The following is a 20,977-nucleotide window of genomic DNA, read 5'->3' as shown; positions in this document are numbered from 1 at the left end:
ATGACTTTGGTGCTGAAAATTGGGTTGTTTCAGTTCTTCTTCCTACCATCTTGAACGAGTTTGCACCTCGTGACATTTTCAATGCCGACGAAAACGGCCTCTACTGGCGCACGATTCCTGATGGAACACTTGCATTCAAACAAGCTGAAACTACAGGAGGTAAAACGTTGAAGGACCAACTGACGATCCTCCTTTGCTGCAATATGAATGGGAGTGAGAAGTTGGAACCCCTCGTCATTGGAAAGAGCAAACAGCCCCGTTACTTCAAGAATGTTAAGCGACTTCCTGTGTCATATGAGGCTAACGCAAATTCATGGATGACTGGGAAAATTTGGAAGCAGTGACTAAAGAAGTTAGACACTAGAATATGGGCACAAAAGCGTCAGATTTTGCTGCTTTGTGATAATTGTGCTGCACACAGTGATTAAGTCAGGCTGTCTAACGTCAAGGTGGTCTTCCTGCCACCAAACACTACCTCTCTGATCCAACCTATGGATCAGGGCATAATAGCCAATTTCAAAAAAACATTATCGGGCTCTTGTGCTACGTCATCTGATGAGCGTTATGGATGACCAGACTGGGAAGGATAAACGTGCTGTTGAACTGGCTCGTAATCTATCACTGTTGGATTCCCTACATATGCAGAAAGAAGCCTGGAATCATGTTACACAGGCAACCTTTGTGAACTGCTACAAGTGGGCAAGCTTTGTTAAGGATGTGGAGATGGACGAAACAGATGCAGCTGTTGCAACCGCGTCAGATGAACAGGCTATTGACATCCTAGCCTGTGTTACTGAAGAGGAGTTTCGTCACTACATAGCTGTTGATTACGATCTACAAACAGCTGACAACAGCACTGATGTCCAGATATGTGCCTACATGCAGGCAATGGCTGATGATGAAACAGATGATGAAATGAGCAGCGAGGCACATGCTGACAAAATTCAACCTCCTCCTGTCACTTTTGCAAGAGCGCTGGAGAGTCTCAACACCATGCGGGCCTATCTGGAGGCCACTGGATGTCAGTGCTTTGACAGCTTTTACCGTCTGGCAGACGTAGTCTATGGAACTCACAGACACGAGTGTACAGAGGACTATGACTGATTACTTTATGTTTATCAGATGTCAAGCTTCTTTGTGTCACAACGGTTAAGTGCACGCTCCGGTTAACTGCATGTATTTCTTTGGTCCCAGACCCTTGCACTTAAGCGGATTGCACTGTGTGTGTGCGTGTGTGTGTGTGTGTATATATATATATATAAAAGGAAAAAGGCCCGTTTCTGTAGCCAATGAAACGGGCGCTAGGCAAGCAATCCCCCACCGTCCCTCGGTGTTTCACAGTCTGCCCTCCCTCCGTTTTCAACCCCCCCCCCCCCCCCGCCGCCGTTGTCGACTACCTGTGCTGACAGGGGACCAAAACTCCTGACAGCTGAAATGCTGTTCTGCCCTTCGCGGATCTTCTCTTCAAGTGTCTGTGTGTGCATCTGACGTCAGACGTTCTGTCTGATATTCTGTCGCACGCACAGAAACTTGAAGAGAAGATCATTGAGGAACCAACGCCGCGAAGGGCAGAACAGGACTTAAGCTGTCGGGGGTTTGGTTCCCCCGTCAGCACAGATAGTCGGTGGCGGGGGGTGGTTTTCGGCGGGAAGGGGGGGTCGACAGGGTCGTGGAAGGGGGGTCCAGTGGGCCGTAACGCGGGGGTGACAGCTGATTCCGAGGCAGGGGGAGGAGTAGGGAAACACGCACTCTTCCCCTTGCCTGAAACCGTTATTTTACCAAGTAAGGGAGACTCCAACTTCTTCATCCAAAGTCACATTTAATATAATTGATGACAAACGAATAAATCAAATGGAACACTTGTAAATAGAATTAATGGATTAGGATTCTGCCCATACAGAATGAGTCTGTGTCTATAACTTATGGGCAGTTGATGAAATTCCACTTGCTGTTCTGAACAGTACTCTAAAATTAACATCAGAACAGCACAGGGAAATAAAACCCTGATGATCAAAACTAATAGCATGCAAAGTTATGTGCACTACTAGTTTTGATCAACGGTGGACTTCTACAGGAGGATTGTGCCTGGGAATGTGCCCAAGGCACAATCCTCCTACAGAAGTTGTTTGACAGGTCCGAGCTGTCAAAAAAAAAAAAAAAAGCCTGGACCTCTCAGAGAAATACAAGGGGCTGGAGGTTCAGTGTACCTGTAGATCCCCTGCCCACCCCCACCTGGACACAAGGGGCAGGGGGTTGGCGTTAGGGATTGGGGAGGCCAGCATGCATTTGCATTCTTACAGCCCCCCCCCCCCCCCATGCAAAACAGTTTCCCTAGTGGCCCATTGGGCACCACTCCCACCCGCTGTTGTGGTCTAGTATCCCCCCTCCTCCCAGCGGTTGCGGGGTGTTTGGTTTTGGGCTACTTTGGAGCTGGTTTTGGGAGGGGAAAATGATTTAAATCTGGCAACCTTGCTCCCAGCATGCCCAGAGGCAGGCGGCAACAAGCAGTATCAAGTACAGAGAGCAGCACTGATGTTTACAAAGGTTAATCACTGAGGACCACTGTAGGGGTATTTTCCTGCTCTCTCACCTTTGCTGGTCTGAGGCCTGTGCCCTGAATACATCTGAAACCGTCAGAAACCAGCATTCTACAAAAGAAAATTAATGCTTGGCATACCCATGATGTCTTCATCCAAGAACATCATGTATTTTGGGCAGTTGTTTACTGCAAACTAGCCTCCAGTTATCTCCAGGGAAGAGCAGAGGAGCTTCCCTCACAGAAGGCAAATGTCTCTGGGAGTATATGTAAATCAAGAGGGAGGTTGCTACCATAAGCCTCATGACTGATGAGACTTTCTTTACTGCTTTGACAAGGCCTTGCGTTATCACCATGAATTCTGCTGGACAGAAGTACACAGTTTGTGATTGGTCCATAGGAATCACCTGACCCAGAAAGATGCCAATGTTGGACTGAAGAGGAAGAAGAGAAGGGAGAAAAACAAAATACTTGTTGGTGGATAGATTGCTCTGAGGTGCTAGAGAGAGACTGATTTTCTAAAGCACACCAGTGAACTGAATTCCCTGTGATAAGCTGAAAAGGTCAGTTCTGCTGCAGCACTAAGGCCTTACCTGAAAGACTGTGCATTCAGTACCTTGGATTTTATTCCTGGACTGAGATAGACTCGCAGAGGATTCTGCTAGAGTCTCAAAGGAGGAATCCAATTCTTCACCACTGGAAGCTTGCAATAAGGACTGCCGAGTTAGAGGAAGCAGGATTTATTACCCATAGTTCATGGTATAGTTGATCCACGGTTTTATCTGTGAAAGACTGGTTTGTCTCAAGATTTGTGGTCTAGTAGGATAACTCGCTGCTAAGAGTGATAATCTTTTATCAGAATATATTAGTTGTATAATCTCTCATATATATAGTTTATTTAGCTAATCATATATCTTTATATATATGTATCTCTTGGTGATCTATATTTTTGTAGTGCAAAAGTATATTTTGGTAACTGTATTTGCCATATTGTTTTTATATCTATAATAAATAATATATTCCAATTTGTGGCATTTTTCCTTTCATTGGTAGTCAGTCTGGCAGAAACCTAAGGCCAAATAAGAGGTACAGTCATCCCCTAGAAACGTGTCCAGAGTAATTGCTGTTTAGTAATCTGCCAGACCAAGTAGCTTAACCTACACCATCAGAATCCAGGGACCTGGTCCACTTTACACAAATAACTTTACACAAAAAGCAGGACAGAGAGAAACCAAAAGTTAACACCATTCAAAATAGAGGTTTCTCAGTAATGATCCAAGAAAGTGTTCAAATTTGTCCAAACTTATCAAATATTTATTGTCAAAACTTGAAAAAAGGTTCAAAAAATTATCCTCTTCAATCCAAAGTGACTCACAAAATGGATCTTTGATTGGTTTTCAAAACACTCGTTTAAGCCAAAGTAATATGCATCCACCATGCTGCTAGCACTGCTCAATAAACTCCAATGGGAACTGTTTCACCAACATAAACAGCTTCATCAGGGTGAAATAGAAAAAGATGCATCAAATTTAAAGATCCTCTGGATGGGACAAAGACAAATTCAAATCTCCATCATGGTGCTGCTGTACCTGGGAGTCCGCCACCCAACTCTTTTCAGGAATTTTAGTAAAGACAAGAGTTTTAACTTTGATGAAAGCCTTCTCTTGAGGCTACAAAGGAGACTGGGGAGCCTCCTGGGAATCCTCCGCTAACAGCCGAACAGATAGAAGAGGAGGAGACCTTTCTGGGGGGCTGAGTGAGACTGTACCTGTTCTTCAAGATGTCCTTTGGCCCTGCAGAGACCATATGCTTGTCCATCAGACCCGCTGTAGCTGGAGTGGAGGCCAGCTTAACAGCCCCTTTACGCTTCCCTATAGTACAAAGCATAAGGAAACCTCCAATAAGTTAAATGCAACTTGGAGCTCCTTGGTGCTCCAAGGGGTAAGGTGTGCATCTTTGGGCACACCCTGCAGCCGTACAACGCTAAGGTGCCGGCCTCTTATAGCAATATAGAGGACCCAGATAATGCCAATGGTGCCCAATGACAAGCAGCACCAGAACTCCACCGAAGACTTCCACTCACCTCCCGCTCACAGCTTAGCTGGAGGGTACGTCCCTGATCTTGAAGACACCAACAGGTAATCTCCTCCCTGAACTGTTCAGTCTTTAGTTAGACAGCTGATCATTGATAGAATGGTATCCATAACTTCTGTTATTGTATCAATCCATTATATTGATGGTCTATTTCTTTTGCATTGACCTTCAACCTTGCCAGACATGTCTTCTCTAATGATTTTTCTCTTTGTGTGGTGTGTCCAAAGTATGAAAGTCAAAGTCTTATCATTTGAGCTTCCAAGGAAAACTTAGATTTGTTCACCTCCAATACCAATTGACATGTTCTTTGGGCAGTCCCCATGGTGTTACACAGTATTCTTTTCCAGAACCATAATTCAGATTTTCTTCCTATTTGTCTACACTGTCCAACTTTTACATCTGTATTTCAACTGTATGGGTTAAATGATAGCATGTATTTACCTCTCTCCTCAACATTAAGAACCTACCATCCTGCTAGAGCCCTACGTTCAGTAGATAATTTGCTTTAAGAGACACCTTCCCTTTGGCAAATAAGACTGGAAGAGTATAGGACCTCCATTGTGTTACAGAACCCACCTTAGGAATGCCTTACTTTATGAGCTATGGCATGGTTCAAACTATCATTCAGAAAACTGTTGAAAACTTACGTTGATATTCAAAATTATATAAGCAGGCAGGAGAGGCTCCTGCCTGCTTAAATCACTTGAGGTTGGCTAACAGCCATTATTCAGTGGCGCTTAACTGGGCTCTGCTTCTGAATATTGGCACAAAGTGGCCATTTTGAAACAGGGGTGTTATGGGAACAGAGTCAGAGAGGAGCCAGCAGTTATTCGGGTGCTGGCAATATTTGGTGTCACATAGCTAAGCAGGCAAGAGGGACTGCACATAAATCAGTCTAAATATACCTGCTTAGCTATGCAGGTGGCAGCACTGAATATTGGCCAGCAACTGGAATATACTAAATTCTGCAAAATCCTCAAAGAACAACCATATTTCAAACAACCAATTATTACCTAAATTGGTTATTACTCTATTTACTATTTTTCTCTTTGTTTCATGTACAGTCTCTCATTCATAATAGATTTTCTAAATGTTAAACATCCATAGTTATCCCAGTATGTTTATGACACAATATTGAAAATTGGATTCTTACACCAAATTACTTTTCTTATGCATTGTTCTTTGTTATGTATTCTATACTGGTTATTGTAAGCCACATTGAACACAAACTTGTTTGGAATAATGTGGGAGATAAATGTCACAAATAAATAAACCGTAAATTCTGGTTACTAGCCTGAAGTGTTCTGATGCCCTCTTTCCTTCCCTCGGGAATATCACCAACCAACACGCCCCCCCCCTCCCCATCACTCAACATATACACACACCCTCCCTGGGAGCCATTAGCTTTCCCATCACAATGTAATGAGTTCTTATATTTCTTTTTTTTATCCATAAATGCTGTTATGTTAATCTGAGTATTGTTAAACACAATTTGTTTAATTGGAATTTATCATTTGTAAACCATCTAGAGCTCATGGTCATGACAGTGTATAAAAACTTTGTTGTTATTATTATTCCACAAATGAATTAAGTTTGATTTTTGTACAGGTGATTGGGTGACATCCATGTGTACAGTTATCACTTGTGTTGCTGGAAAAAGGTTTTTGAAACAGATTACTGGTCTTGCAGAACTCTATCAAACATTCTCCAGCTTTAATCCTGTTGTCAAGCCTATATTTTTCAACCACTTAGCCGCCTTCCCTGCTTTAGCATTCCAGTTGCCAATGATTTTCAGTATATCCTGTTTGCATGTTCTGTCAATTTCAGCTTGTACTTGGATCATATAACTAATCAAATGTCCTTTTCTGCATCTGTTGTTGATGTGTATATACCTGAATAATAGCTGTATTGATGAGCATTCCCCATAGATGAATAGAAATTAAGCATTCACTAGCTGCATTGTATTGCATTTCTGTTCTTTCAAGGTACTTCTTAATTATGAATGCAACATCCTTTCTTTTACTTCTGGCATATATATCATGTTATATTGTACAATCAGGGACTCAAATATACTACCGGAGCCTTCGTGTTATAAATTACAAATTTGCTCCAGACTGTTGAAATACAAAACTCTTTATTAAACACATGCGCTTCAAAACCTGCTCATGTGCATTTTAAAATCTGTAAATACACACACAACTCTCTTCTGTCTTTCATACCCATTCACTCCTGTAGCGTGTCTGCTTAGTGACTCTATAAGTGTTTAAAGTTTTATACAACTTGCTGTTTTGAATATTATTGCACTGCACATTATATTTCACATTTTACATTCCTCAAATAAATATCACAGTGTTACACAAAATTAAAGGCAAACATTCTTTATAATTCTGCTGTCTTTGATCTTCCAGTTTCCCTTTCTTACAATGTCTATTTTGAGGGTTTGCAAAAAGTCTCCAGTGCTTTCCTCAATAAGTAAATGAGTCTGCTTTCAATACTCTTCAGGCACTACGTTGGAGGAATGAGTTACTCATGGTAAAATTTGCTGTGGTCCTTAACCAAACGTCGGTTCCTCTATGCAGGACCGCATTTCGTTTTCTTCCTCAGGAGGAACCACCATATCATCTACAATAATACAATTGCATTATCACTCTCTCAATTCTAGTTTCCAAATCTACTTATTATGCTTTAACTATTATATACTATACATAAATCTTCACTTACTTAAGCTGATCTGCTTGGCAGCCTGCCAGCATGAACCCTTCTCAGGTCAGAAATCAACTGCTGTGGCTCTGAATGTGTTGTGAGAAGTAAAAACGCCCTGACTTATATTCTCCCAGAATGCCTAGCCTCACCTCCTTAGCTTAAAGAGACAGGCCCTTATATCCACTCTACTTCCTGATTTAACCCCTTAGGAGTCACTGTTTGCCACATGTAAATATATCTCTGTTCTATAGTTAACAATCGGGAACTGATATTTCCTTCCCCCCTGAATTGATCAGGGGGAATGTGTGTCAGTATCACACATCTTAGTTGTTCAATAGTGTGATTATGATCATACCAATGGGCAACTAAAGGACACATTATTTTTTTCAATTGGATATTACTTATGTGCTCTGCTAACCTATGTTTTAAAGGGCGTTTGGTGTGACCTATATAATATAATCCACAAGGGCACATGATACAGTATACAACTTGGGAGCTATTACAGTTAGTGTTGTGTTTTAATATGAAATCCTTATTACAGTGAGGTATAGCTATCTTTCCAGTATTTAAAGAATACCGGCAATACACACATCTTCCACACGGGGAATGTTTGCCTTGCTCCTCTCTCTTTCTTGATCTTTTTAATAATTCTCCCACATTAGCTTGTCGCCTATAAGCTATTTTCGGGCGCTCCCTGAACTCTGGGTGTATTGACAGAACATGCCAATGTTTGTATATAATACTGCTGATTGTGGGTGCTTTCTGAGAAAACGGAATGACACATGCCAGCACTTTTGAAGGAGATTTTGATTTTAATTTTGGTAACATTAACCAGGGGCGGTGAGCATAAAGTGCTCTCTTATAAGCATTTTTAAGAATCTTCATAGGATAACCTCGAGTTCTAAATCTTTCTATCATTTCTCCCGCTTGTATTTTAAATTCTGAGGTGGTAGAACATAACCGTCTTAAACGCAATAGTTGGCCCACCGGTATCCCTTTAAAAAAAGGGATACCGGTGGGCCAACTATTGCGTTTAAGACGGTTATGTTCTACCACCTCAGAATTTAAAATACAAGCGGGAGAAATGATAGAAAGATTTAGAACTCGAGGTTATCCTATGAAGATTATTAAAAATGCTTATAAGAGAGCACTTTATGCTCACCGCCCCTGGTTAATGTTACCAAAATTAAAATCAAAATCTCCTTCAAAAGTGCTGGCATGTGTCATTCCGTTTTCTCAGAAAGCACCCACAATCAGCAGTATTATATACAAACATTGGCATGTTCTGTCAATACACCCAGAGTTCAGGGAGCGCCCGAAAATAGCTTATAGGCGACAAGCTAATGTGGGAGAATTATTAAAAAGATCAAGAAAGAGAGAGGAGCAAGGCAAACATTCCCCGTGTGGAAGATGTGTGTATTGCCGGTATTCTTTAAATACTGGAAAGATAGCTATACCTCACTGTAATAAGGATTTCATATTAAAACACAACACTAACTGTAATAGCTCCCAAGTTGTATACTGTATCATGTGCCCTTGTGGATTATATTATATAGGTCACACCAAATGCCCTTTAAAACATAGGTTAGCAGAGCACATAAGTAATATCCGATTGAAAAAAATAATGTGTCCTTTAGTTGCCCATTGGTATGATCATAATCACACTATTGAACAACTAAGATGTGTGATACTGACACACATTCCCCCTGATCAATTCAGGGGGGAAGGAAATATCAGTTCCCGATTGTTAACTATAGAACAGAGATATATTTACATGTGGCAAACAGTGACTCCTAAGGGGTTAAATCAGGAAGTAGAGTGGATATAAGGGCCTGTCTCTTTAAGCTAAGGAGGTGAGGCTAGGCATTCTGGGAGAATATAAGTCAGGGCGTTTTTACTTCTCACAACACATTCAGAGCCACGGCAGTTGATTTCTGACCTGAGAAGGGTTCATGCTGGCAGGCTGCCAAGCAGATCAGCTTAAGTAAGTGAAGATTTATGTATAGTATATAATAGTTAAAGCATAATAAGTAGATTTGGAAACTAGAATTGAGAGAGTGATAATGCAATTGTATTATTGTAGATGATATGGTGGTTCCTCCTGAGGAAGAAAACGAAATGCGGTCCTGCATAGAGGAACCGACGTTTGGTTAAGGACCACAGCAAATTTTACCATGAGTAACTCATTCCTCCAACGTAGTGCCTGAAGAGTATTGAAAGCAGACTCATTTACTTATTGAGGAAAGCACTGGAGACTTTTTGCAAACCCTCAAAATAGACATTGTAAGAAAGGGAAACTGGAAGATCAAAGACAGCAGAATTACAAAGAATGTTTGCCTTTAATTTTGTGTAACACTGTGATATTTATTTGAGGAATGTGAAATATAATGTGCAGTGCAATAATATTCAAAACAGCAAGTTGTATAAAACTTTAAACACTTATAGAGTCACTAAGCAGACACGCTACAGGAGTGAATGGGTATGAAAGACAGAAGAGAGTTGTGTGTGTATTTACAGATTTTAAAATGCACATGAGCAGGTTTTGAAGCGCATGTGTTTAATAAAGAGTTTTGTATTTCAACAGTCTGGAGCAAATTTGTAATATATATCATGTTATCATCAGATTCAAGGTGCCTGATGCCAATCCATTTCAGTTCACTGACACCCAACAGATCAATTTGTGTGTGTTCCATGTCATTCCTGACCACATCCAGATTTCCTTGGTTCATGCTTTGTACGTTACATGCATGGAAAAAACCCAACAACTATTTGTGTGATTTATTTTCATCCTGCTGCTTATTAATTTCATGAAGTGTCCTTTTGTAGTATTTAAAAGGTTAAATAGCCATCCCTTATATTTAACCTTTCTCCTCCACTCCTAATTTTATAAAGTTTTGCTATATCCCTCTGACATCTCTTTTACAAGCGGACAAGCCCAAACCTGTTTAACTTTATAAGGAAAATTGTTCCCCTTTTTTCATTTTTGTCACTCTTCTCTGAACCTTTTCTCCGTCAGCTATATACTTTTTGAGTGGGGTTACTAGAACTGCATACTGTACTCAAAGTGCAGTCACCATGGCCATGTACAGGATGTAGTAACAGTGGTTACTGTGTCTGGGTTTAAAAAAGGTTTGGACAAATTCCTGGAGGAAAAGTCCATAGTCTGTTACTGAGACAGACCATGGGGAAGCTACAGCTTGCCCTGAGATTGGTAGCATGGAATGTTGCCACTATTTGGGATTCTCCAGGTAATTGTGACCTGTGTTGGCCACTGTTTGAAACAGGATAGTGGGCTAGAATGAACCATTAGTCTGACCCAGTATGGCTATTCTTATGACATCTGTTTTCTTCTCTTTTTCTTGGGTAGTGACTCCTAACATGAAACCCAGCAGTGTACCTATAGTTGGGAATTATTTTCCCCCATGTGTATCATTTTGCACTTGTTCACGTTAAATTTCATCTATAATTTAGATGCCCAGGTTCCATGATTCTGTTGTAATTTAGGGGGTCTTTTACTAAAACTTAACTCAAATTATCTGCAGCAGAAGCCATTTTATTTCTGTGGGCCTTGCTGCAGATTGCTTGAACTAAGCTTTAGTAAAAGATCCCTTTAATGACTCTGAATAATTTTATGCCATCTGCAAATGTGACCATGTCATGCTTTACTTCTTTTCCATTTCATTTATGACTAGGTTAAACAGCACTGGGACCTTGGAACATTCCTCTGTTAAGCTGTTTCAGTATGGAAAATTGATCACTTAATCATACTCTTTCCTGTCTTTTAGCTAGTAATCAGTCCATAATAGGACACTGCTTCCTATTCCATGACTTTGTCAAATGGTTTCTGAAAATTCAAATACTAGATCACTTTGCTGACCTTTGTTCACATGTTTGTTTTACCTTCAAAAAAATAAAATCCTAAAATTAGGTGATGTGTATTTTGTGTGCTTCTAAAATGGTATTTTTACTTTTTTTATGTCTTTTTTTTTTAATTAAATGCTACTGCAGTTCTTTTTTATTTTATATCCTCTCTTGAGTAGTTTTGTTGGATTTATGAGTTACATTCACTATTATCGCTGTTGCCAGGTGGATTCACCACCTGTACCCCTTGTACCAGGTCCTGCATTCCATCCAGAGCTAGATCCAAAAGTTTTCCCCACTTGCTGGTTCCATGACAAGCAGCCACATGAAGCAAATCTGAGGTTCCTATTAAGTTTGTCATTTTTTTAGTGCCATATATTCTAATTCTACAGTCTTTCTGTTGACTTCAGAAATTCTCATACAGCTGTTTTAAAGCAGTGATTTTCAACCCTTTTCACCTTGTGGCACACTTACAAGGCACACCATCAGTTTTTTTTTTTTTTGTGTGTATTGTATATATATATGTATATATGTCGTGTATAGATGTAGATAACTTTTAGCATTTAACAAACAAGATCCATCCCTATCCATATAAGCCTCAAACAGTTACGATTTTATATTTAAATCTTTTTAGTATCAAAAGGAACAATATGTAACAACTGTTATTTATAAATCACAAATAGAAAATACAGATCAAGGATCAACAACCCCCCCTCCTCCCATCTCCTCCTATCTCCCCCTTCATAAACATCCCTCCCTGCCCCACGACCAAAGATGCCAGAAAGGGCATGAGCTGTCCCTTGCCAGCACAGCCAGGAACACAAATTATCCAATTGCAACGAGCAACTAAAATAACCCCCCTGCCACCCTAGTCTAACCCCAACAATCTCTCTGAGATCTAAGAAACACACTGCAGCAAACATTATTAGACAGAGACGGAAATTTGAAGCCACTCCAGCATTTCAAACAAACTTATACTCATGCATTATGGGACCTGCAGCACTGATTTCAAGAGGTGGAATCAGGACTGCATATCCCACACTGCTTTGGGAGGTAAATTCCAAACCAGGACTGGCCAAAAAGTCTCCCATGTCCCCATGCTGCTTCCTGGGAATGGATAAATTGGATGCCCAGGGGAAGATAGTGGAAAATTGACTGTATAAAAAAATAGCCAATTCGGTGAGGTTTACAGTATACCTCAAAGGAATTGGCTATAGAAAAAAAAATAATTTTCCCTTGCCTTTCCCCTGGCAGCACTGGGTTACAGGAGTTTTTCTTACCAGTGTTGCTATGGCATTGGTGTTTTTAGGTCAGACTCATGAAAAGAAAACAACTGCTGCCTTCCCTTTCCAGCCATCTCTGTCTTTTGACTCATGGAGGGATTCGGAAAGAGAGGAGGCAAAAGACAGGGAGGGAGAGTAGAAGAATGTGTTTACAGGGGAGGGGGAAAGACGAGAGAGGCAGTCTGGCATTCATTTGGAGAAGGGGACAGAGAGATGGCTAGAGAGGGAAGTCAATTCAGTAAGGCACAGACAGGGAGGGAGATAGAAGAAGGTGCTGTTAACAACATGGGAGGGGGAAGAGGGGGAGAGACTTAACAGTCTGGCATTGTGGTGTGGAGAAGGTGACAGAGATGGTTGGAGAGGGAAGGCAATTTGGTGGGCACCAGGCAAACACAGGATGGGAGAGCAGACGAAGGAACTGGTAATGGAGGGGTGGAAGGGGAGAAATTTGAGACAGAGAACCATTCCAGTGTGTGGAGAAGGGGGACAGAGATATGACTGGAGAGGGAAGGCAGCACACAGTCAGTCCCAGGGGATGGGGAGCAGCAAGACTGTTGTTTGGCTGTGTAGAGAGGAATCAGTGGGAGGCGGTACATCAGGGAGAATGGACATGCAGCAGAACGGGAGGAGGGCAGCTGGAACCCAGCAGTAAATCCAGGGTAAAGTGGTTTACTGCAGCTCCCCGTTCCTGTCGGAACCCTGTCAGGCGCTACTTATATGCCTCAGGATTACTGTGGCTCAGCTGTTCATCGTGGTGCGTTTGTTGCGGCACACTTGAGATGGCCGTTCTTTGCGGCACACCGTTTGAAAAATGCTGTTTTAAAGTACAGTGGTGGAAATAAGTATTTGATCCCTTGCTGATTTTGTAAGTTTGCCCACTGACAAAAGACATGAGCAGCCCATAATTGAAGGGTAGGTTATTGGTAACAGTGAGAGATAGCACATCACAAATTAAATCCGGAAAATCACATTGTGGAAAGTATATGAATTTATTTGCATTCTGCAGAGGGAAATAAGTATTTGATCCCCCACCAACCAGTAAGAGATCTGGCCCCTACAGACCAGGTAGATGCTCCAAATCAACTCGTTACCTGCATGACAGACAGCTGTCGGCAATGGTCACCTGTATGAAAGACACCTGTCTACAGACTCAGTGAATCAGTCAGACTCTAACCTCTACAAAATGGCCAAGAGCAAGGAGCTGTCTAAGGATGTCAGGGACAAGATCATACACCTGCACAAGGCTGGAATGGGCTACAAAACCATCAGTAAGACGCTGGGCGAGAAGAGACAACTGTTGGTGCCATAGTAAGAAAATGGAAGAAGTACAAAATGACTGTCAATCGACAAAGATCTGGGGCTCCACGCAAAATCTCACCTCGTGGGGTATCCTTGATCATGAGGAAGGTTAGAAATCAGCCTACAACTACAAGGGGGGAACTTGTCAATGATCTCAAGGCAGCTGGGACCACTGTCACCACGAAAACCATTGGTAACACATTACGACATAACGGATTGCAATCCTGCAGTGCCCGCAAGGTCCCCCTGCTCCGGAAGGCACATGTGACGGCCCGTCTGAAGTTTGCCAGTGAACACCTGGATGATGCCGAGAGTGATTGGGAGAAGGTGCTGTGGTCAGATGAGACAAAAATTGAGCTCTTTGGCATGAACTCAACTCGCCGTGTTTGGAGGAAGAGAAATGCTGCCTATGACCCAAAGAACACTGTCCCCACTGTCAAGCATGGAGGTGGAAATGTTATGTTTTGGGGGTGTTTCTCTGCTAAGGGCACAGGACTACTTCACCGCATCAATGGGAGAATGGATGGGGCCATGTACCGTACAATTCTGAGTGACAACCTCCTTCCCTCCGCCAGGGCCTTAAAAATGGGTCGTGGCTGGGTCTTCCAGCACGACAATGACCCAAAACATACAGCCAAGGCAACAAAGGAGTGGCTCAGGAAGAAGCACATTAGGGTCATGGAGTGGCCTAGCCAGTCACCAGACCTTAATCCCATTGAAAACTTATGGAGGGAGCTGAAGCTGCGAGTTGCCAAGCGACAGCCCAGAACTCTTAATGATTTAGAGATGATCTGCAAAGAGGAGTGGACCAAAATTCCTCCTGACATGTGTGCAAACCTCATCATCAACTACAGAAGACGTCTGACCGCTGTGCTTGCCAACAAGGGTTTTGCCACCAAGTATTAGGTCTTGTTTGCCAGAGGGATTAAATACTTATTTCCCTCTGCAGAATGCAAATAAATTCATATACTTTCCACAATGTGATTTTCCGGATTTAATTTGTGATGTGCTATCTCTCACTGTTACCAATAACCTACCCTTCAATTATGGGCTGCTCATGTCTTTGTCAGTGGGCAAACTTACAAAATCAGCAAGGGATCAAATACTTATTTCCACCACTGTATGTTTCTTTATCCTTGCTGATTCTGTCCAGACAAACAAATTGTGACCCTTTTGCATCAGCAGATGGAGGTGGAGAACTGAACTATTCCAGTGACATTGCTGGTATAATGGCTGGTACACTGTCTAGAATTCTCCTGTATTTCTCTACCTCCAGCAGATGGTGCAGGACTGGGCTGCTGTGGTAGGTCCTGGTAGTCCAATCTCCCTAGGGAGTGGGCCATAGCCACTTCTTCCTAGGTTGAGACATTGAGCCTGTGTCACTCCTGAGGTTTGGGTCAAGACCTTTACCCCAGTTGAGCTTGGATGCTGAGTCCTCCGTTATCCCAAGTTTTAGCCCAGGGGCTTGCTTGTTGAGGCTGTGCTTGTTTTAAGTCTTCACAGGAGCTCTACAAGGCAGGGAGTTAAGGGTCCACCTCCCTGCCTTACCCCCTTCTCCCCCACTTGAATCTCCTGCAGGTTTACAAAAAAAAGGCCTTTTCACATTTGCTTTATTGCCCTGTTTAGGGGAATAAAGTTACTTGGGGGGGGGGGGGGGGGGGAGAATACTAGAACAGAGCTAGTTTTGGGGTGAGCCAGTCTGTCCTGGGGAACTTTTAAGTGCCAACCGCAGCAGGGATCTTTAGCATCCTTGGGCAGACTGTTCTATGAGAACTTAGGGCCCATTTTACTGAGGCTCTAGCAACCTCCTGGGCAGAGGCTTGGGCAGTACTTCATTCATTTGTGAAGCATCCTGACTTCTAGGTTCTGCAGCCCCAAGTGTATGGGCAGTTTGCTAGGGCTGGGGGAAAGGAAAGAAAGCTGTTCCAGTACTTCTTACCTCCTCTAAAGCTGCATGTCAACACAGGCATGCACACAGTTGCACACATCCCCGGGTGCTGATCAAAAGTGAAGTAAAAAGTGGCTCACGTCAGGTCACCACTTCCTCCTCTGCCACTTTGACGCTAAATGGTAAAATTTGAACCATGTAGTTCAAATTTACATTTAACACCAAAGTGGCAGGGGGAGGTGGCTGTGACCTGTAATGAACCTCTCTTTCCTTCTGCTTCAGATCAGCACCAGGGAAGGGGTTCAGCGAGAGAGCAAGATGCAAACGTACCATGGAGGGGGGCAAGAGGCAAATGTCTGCCCTGGGGGGGGGGGGGGCAGGGGAGATCAAAAGGTGGCTGGCTGTATGCCAGGGGATAACAAAAGGTGGGTAAGCCAGGGGAGAGCAAAAGGTGGCTGTCTGTGCTGGGAGGAGCAAAAGGTACCTGTGTGCTTTTGGGGGGGGGGGGGGAGGAGGGAGCGTTGGGTGTCTGTGTGTTCTGGAGAGAGGGAGGGAGTGCTGGGTGTTTGTTTTGGGGGATGGATGGAGGGAAAAAGCACTGGGTGTCTGTTTGCCTTGGGAGGAGGGAGAGGGCACTGGGTGTCTGTGGGGTGCAGGAGCTGGGGAGGGATGTGCAGATAGAGAGAAATCCGGAGAGAGGTATGAAGAAATTATTTCTCCGTGGACAAGTAGGCTTCTATCTTCTTACAAGTGGGCGACGCTGGTCCGGCTTTTGCCATAGTAAAAAAGAGAGCTTTATGAAGCTTGAACCACGCTCCACCGTGCATGTGCAAGTACCTTCCCACCTTTCGTGCAAACGCGGTCTCAGTTCTCTTTTTTTTCCGCGTGGAGAAGGTGCGTTTTTTTGTCCTTTCACTCGCCCGGTTTTTTGAGAGCTGTTAGTGCCTTTCGGTCTTTTTTCTGCTTCTCTTGTAGCTCCTTTAATTGGGACTTACAAACCTGCCCTTTATTTTCCTTAGTTTTATTTTGGCCAGGTTTAAGTCTTCTTTATTTTCCGTTGTCATTGGGACTTTCTCTTTCTTTTTCTCCGTGCCTTGCCTCTTTTTCAGGCACCATCAAGTCGTTTAATTTAGCTGACAAAATTTTTCCGTCCATGTCCATGAAGATTACCAGTGGCTTCAAGCGCTGTACTCTGTGCAATCGGACTATCGGGAAAGGACACCCATTCTTGGTGTCTGCAGTGTCTTGGACCAGACCATAGCCCTGCCAACTATGTTCTCTGTCTTCATATGAAGAAGAGAACCCGGTTCCTCAACATCAGCCTCGGCATTGACGTTGAGTATCGCACCGGTATTGGGAGCGTCAGTAAGCACGGCTGCTTCTACACCCTGAGATACTGGGAGCAGTGAGGCATTGAGTAGGTCTCTCTTTGTCTCGAGGCTTCCTGCTGTGCAGGCACCTCGGGACTGTCCATCATCAGACCCGACCCCGAGGTAATGGGAGGATTTGACATCTGCATCAAGGATCCTTGGTGACACGCTTCAGGCATCATCATCGGTCACCCTCGACACATGGTGAAGGATTCAGCACCCGAGAAGCGTCGGCACCAGGAGGATCGCTCTTCCTCCTCCATACAGGAGGTACCAGTGCGCCTGTCTCCAAGCAGCCGAGATCCTGCTCCTGCAACAATCTCAGCAGTTCTGCAACCTGTGCCTCAACTAGCATCCCAGCTTGTCCTGGTGTGGGCCTTCGATGAACTCACCCTGGCCTTGCTTCCAGAGCTGCTGGATGACCTCATGCAGCGGTATGCATCGGTATCGGGGGTGTTTGAGCCTGCCATACCTCCTGCTGTGGCCCTGCCTGGCCCTTAGCTTGTGGTGTGGCCTCTGACGCCGGCACCACTTATGACCCCGGTGTCGACTGCCACCCAAACCGGCACGTCCTTGATGTCGGTAGAGGAAGATTTGCCAGAGTCGAGACGGGACCTGACGTCTCAACGCCGCTCCCAATGGCACGGTTCCTTAGCATCAAGGCAGGTTTGGTCTCCGCAATCCCATAGGGAGATACTGACTACAGATCAGTTTAAACTCCACTGTTGGCTTCAGACCCTCTCTACAGCCTCTTCGAACCTGCTCTTTTTTCTTATCTAGGAGGTACTCGAGTGGGACATAGAAGACACACTGTAAGGGAAGATTAAAATGTTATGTAATTCATTTGACCTAATATAACCTCCAGATACTTAGTTTTTAAGCATAGTATAAGAAGAATGTAGGTTTCATCTACTGGAAATGCCTCTAGATTCCCCTCTGAGGTAGTCATCTACCTCTCAAGTTCCCTAGGATCCTTATAACCACATAGAGAAATATGCAAGTCACAGGATGCATCTCAGATTTGTAATAGGAAAATACCACTTTCAGTATTGCTTGTTTACTATGGTTCAGCCTAGTGTCGGTGCTGAGAGTCTGCCTGTAATTGTGGGATACCTATGCAGGCTGGGAGTGCATGATTTTCCCTATGGAGTTAATTGACTCATCAAGATGGCATATTAGGAAGGGGTCATAAAATGAATGAACACAGACATCCAGCGTTAGTGACTACAGTTGTAGCATATTATTCCATGATCCAATTGACTTTATGAAGAAAACGTGAAACTTTTTTGTTTGGAAAATTTTAGGTATAGTTTTTATTATGTTTTTTTAAATATTATAATTCCTCATTAGTCATGAATTTCTTAATTTTGTAAACCACCTTGAACCTCCAGCTGGGATGTGTGTGTGGTCTATAAATCGCAGGTTTGATTTGATTAATCTTTGTTGAAATTCATAGACATCCTGTTAGATCCAAAAGCATTTCTTCCACATTATCACATTAATGTCCTTAGTGCTAGAAATAAGAGAGTCAACAGACTTCAGCATGGTATATGCTGATAATGTTGGGACTTCATAACATGAACAGTACATATAAGTCCCTTGGAACAGCTCAAATTGAGGCAAATCCACTGGGACTCTGTATTCTCAGGAGCTATATGTCACTCTGAGCTGATGAGATACTGTCCAAGTGGCTGAGCAGCTTCCACTAACAAAAAATGGTATCCTGCAGTATCCTTATAGATAAGAAACTTCTGTTTTACCTGCAGTCTACTTTTTATAGGTAATTGAAGGGCTTATTTCAAAATCCTTCAAAGTCCAGCTTAACGGACTTCGATGGTTTTGGAAATAAGCCCTTCAGTTTGTTAAATCAATACTTAGTTGGCATGTTAACATTTATTAGGTTACAGTTCTAAATTTCTTATCCTTACCTATGTAGTTTTATTTGGTGTCCCGCTACGGAAAGGTTTATTTGTGCTAGGAAATATAATTGAACAATGTATTTGAATTGAGCCTAATGAAATCAGGTTTTTCTGTTTATAAAGCATATTTGTTAATCCCTACTTGGAGTATGAACATGATTTATTAAGAAATTTAATAAATATTATATAAAGTATGTATGAACCACAAATTCAAAATTAAAGGAGTTTTTTTTTTTCTTTACAGGTACAAATTGTTGAGATACTCAAAAGAGCGTCAATATATTGATGGGTTGAATAATTTGATATATACTCCAAGCATACTGGTAAATAGGTTGTATAAAAAAATAACAGTAAATCTTATTCCAGAACTAGCACCTGTTAAAGATTATTAATGAGGGTATGAAGTGGGAAAAATCAACTAGTCTAATAGAAAAAAAAGAGAAATCATAGAACATTGTAAATTTATAAAATAAAGGAACAATTTTTTTAAATATTAACTGTTTTGGACCATTGTAATGAAGTTTTGGAGGACTATAAACAATTGTGACAATGTATCCTGTTCTGAAAAGATGAAATGCCAGCAGCTTCTAATCCAGTGTTTACAGAATGGACTAGTACATGTTCAAGCCTTGTTCCTCTGAATTATCTATGTCTTAAGAAGCCTCTGAACTATGTGAATGACAGAAAAACAAAACTTGAGCTTTTTCAAGCAAAGAAAACAAGATCATGTCGCCCAGGACATTTTTCTTTTTAGCTTTCACAAACTAAAATGAATGCTTTTTGTTTAAATTGCGAGTTTCATGTATATATTTATGTACTCTGTGTATATGTGTGTATATAATTATGTATATATAATGATATGATAATATACAGTATATATATATATATAGTGTACAATGTAAATTGTGATCTGATTTTTCAGGGCTATAGCAATTTATGCCACTGCATGTAATTTATGCTATTTTTTCTGATTCTCAAGGTATACATTTGTCCTTATTTGCATGAAGAAGCAAATTGTTCTAATCAAAGGTTGAACATTATTTAAAATGAAGGATCTGTTTGTAAATGGCCAGCTATGACTGTAAACTGTTATACAAGTTTGTGAGCTTCAGGCCGTATGCATATCAATACTGAAGAATTCTTTAATTTCTTATGTACAACTACTTTGAAAATTTAATCTTAATTGATATTACCTATTTAGTAAAATGCTGTAATCTCATGCTTTCGTTGATCTTTGCTACTATATTTAAATGATTTTTTTATGCATATTGCATGTGCATTGATGGAACTCTGTATTGAATACAAGAGCCAGTTTAAAATAGCTCTACACATACCCCTGCTAGCAAAATGTCAAAGATTTTATACTTCATATGTGCTCTTGTGTTTATGGAATTTTTTTTAAAGTAATAACAGGCAAAACCTTTAGCCAAACTAAATGAGAGCCAAAAATGTATCGTCTTGGAAGATGACTGTAAAAACTTGTAGTGTCCTAGTCATGTTCAATGTTGCTGTATTCTTTTTTTTTTTTTTTCCCCAAGGTTTCATTTCATGGGTAAACTTCACTATGAGAGAGAAGATTGCTTTATTTTTGGAATAAATGTAAAGATTTTATACAGTTATTTGAATTCCTGTACAATATTACCAGGTCTCATCTGGCAATGTGCATACATATAGATTTTAGGTACAATTCATCTACTTTGTGGTGTAAAGATAGTAGGAAACTTCATTATTATTATTATTTATTATTTATTGCATTTGTATCCCACATTATCCCACCTCTTTGCAGGCTCAATGTGGCTTACAATTCATCATGAATACTGGAAGTAGAAGAGAATATACATTTGGTTTTACAGAGTGTTTTGGGTTACATGGTGGTGAAATACATGATAGTGTTAAAGCAAAAGACATTATAGAACATTTCTGGATATATTAAAGATTGTACAGTTACACGTGTTGATCTTTGTGATATATCTTGTCGAAGAGATAGGTTTTCAATAGTTTGTGGAAATTAGTCAATTCATGGG

At 41.8% G+C, this 20,977-nt stretch overlaps 1 protein-coding gene across 3 annotated transcripts in view; it reads left to right on the top strand.

Annotated features, from left to right (window-relative positions):
- B4GALT6 (beta-1,4-galactosyltransferase 6) overlaps positions 1 to 20,977 on the top strand; it is a 327,497-nt gene that overhangs the window by 295,632 nt on the left and 10,888 nt on the right. For 2 of the 3 annotated variants that reach the window (XM_030213825.1, XM_030213833.1), the window contains exon 9: positions 19,198 to 20,571. The exons of the other annotated variant lie outside the window; for it this stretch is intronic. In XM_030213825.1, the coding sequence (XP_030069685.1) occupies positions 19,198 to 19,345 (148 nt within the window). In that variant the 3' untranslated portion in view covers positions 19,346 to 20,571. Of the gene's footprint in view, positions 1 to 19,197; positions 20,572 to 20,977 lie in introns of those variants that run through there. 3 annotated transcript variants of the gene reach the window in all.

Source organism: Microcaecilia unicolor, chromosome 1, assembly GCF_901765095.1.
Source record: "Microcaecilia unicolor chromosome 1, aMicUni1.1, whole genome shotgun sequence".
Lineage (NCBI taxonomy): Eukaryota > Metazoa > Chordata > Amphibia > Gymnophiona > Siphonopidae > Microcaecilia > Microcaecilia unicolor.
This window is presented reverse-complemented; position numbering and strand designations above follow the sequence as displayed.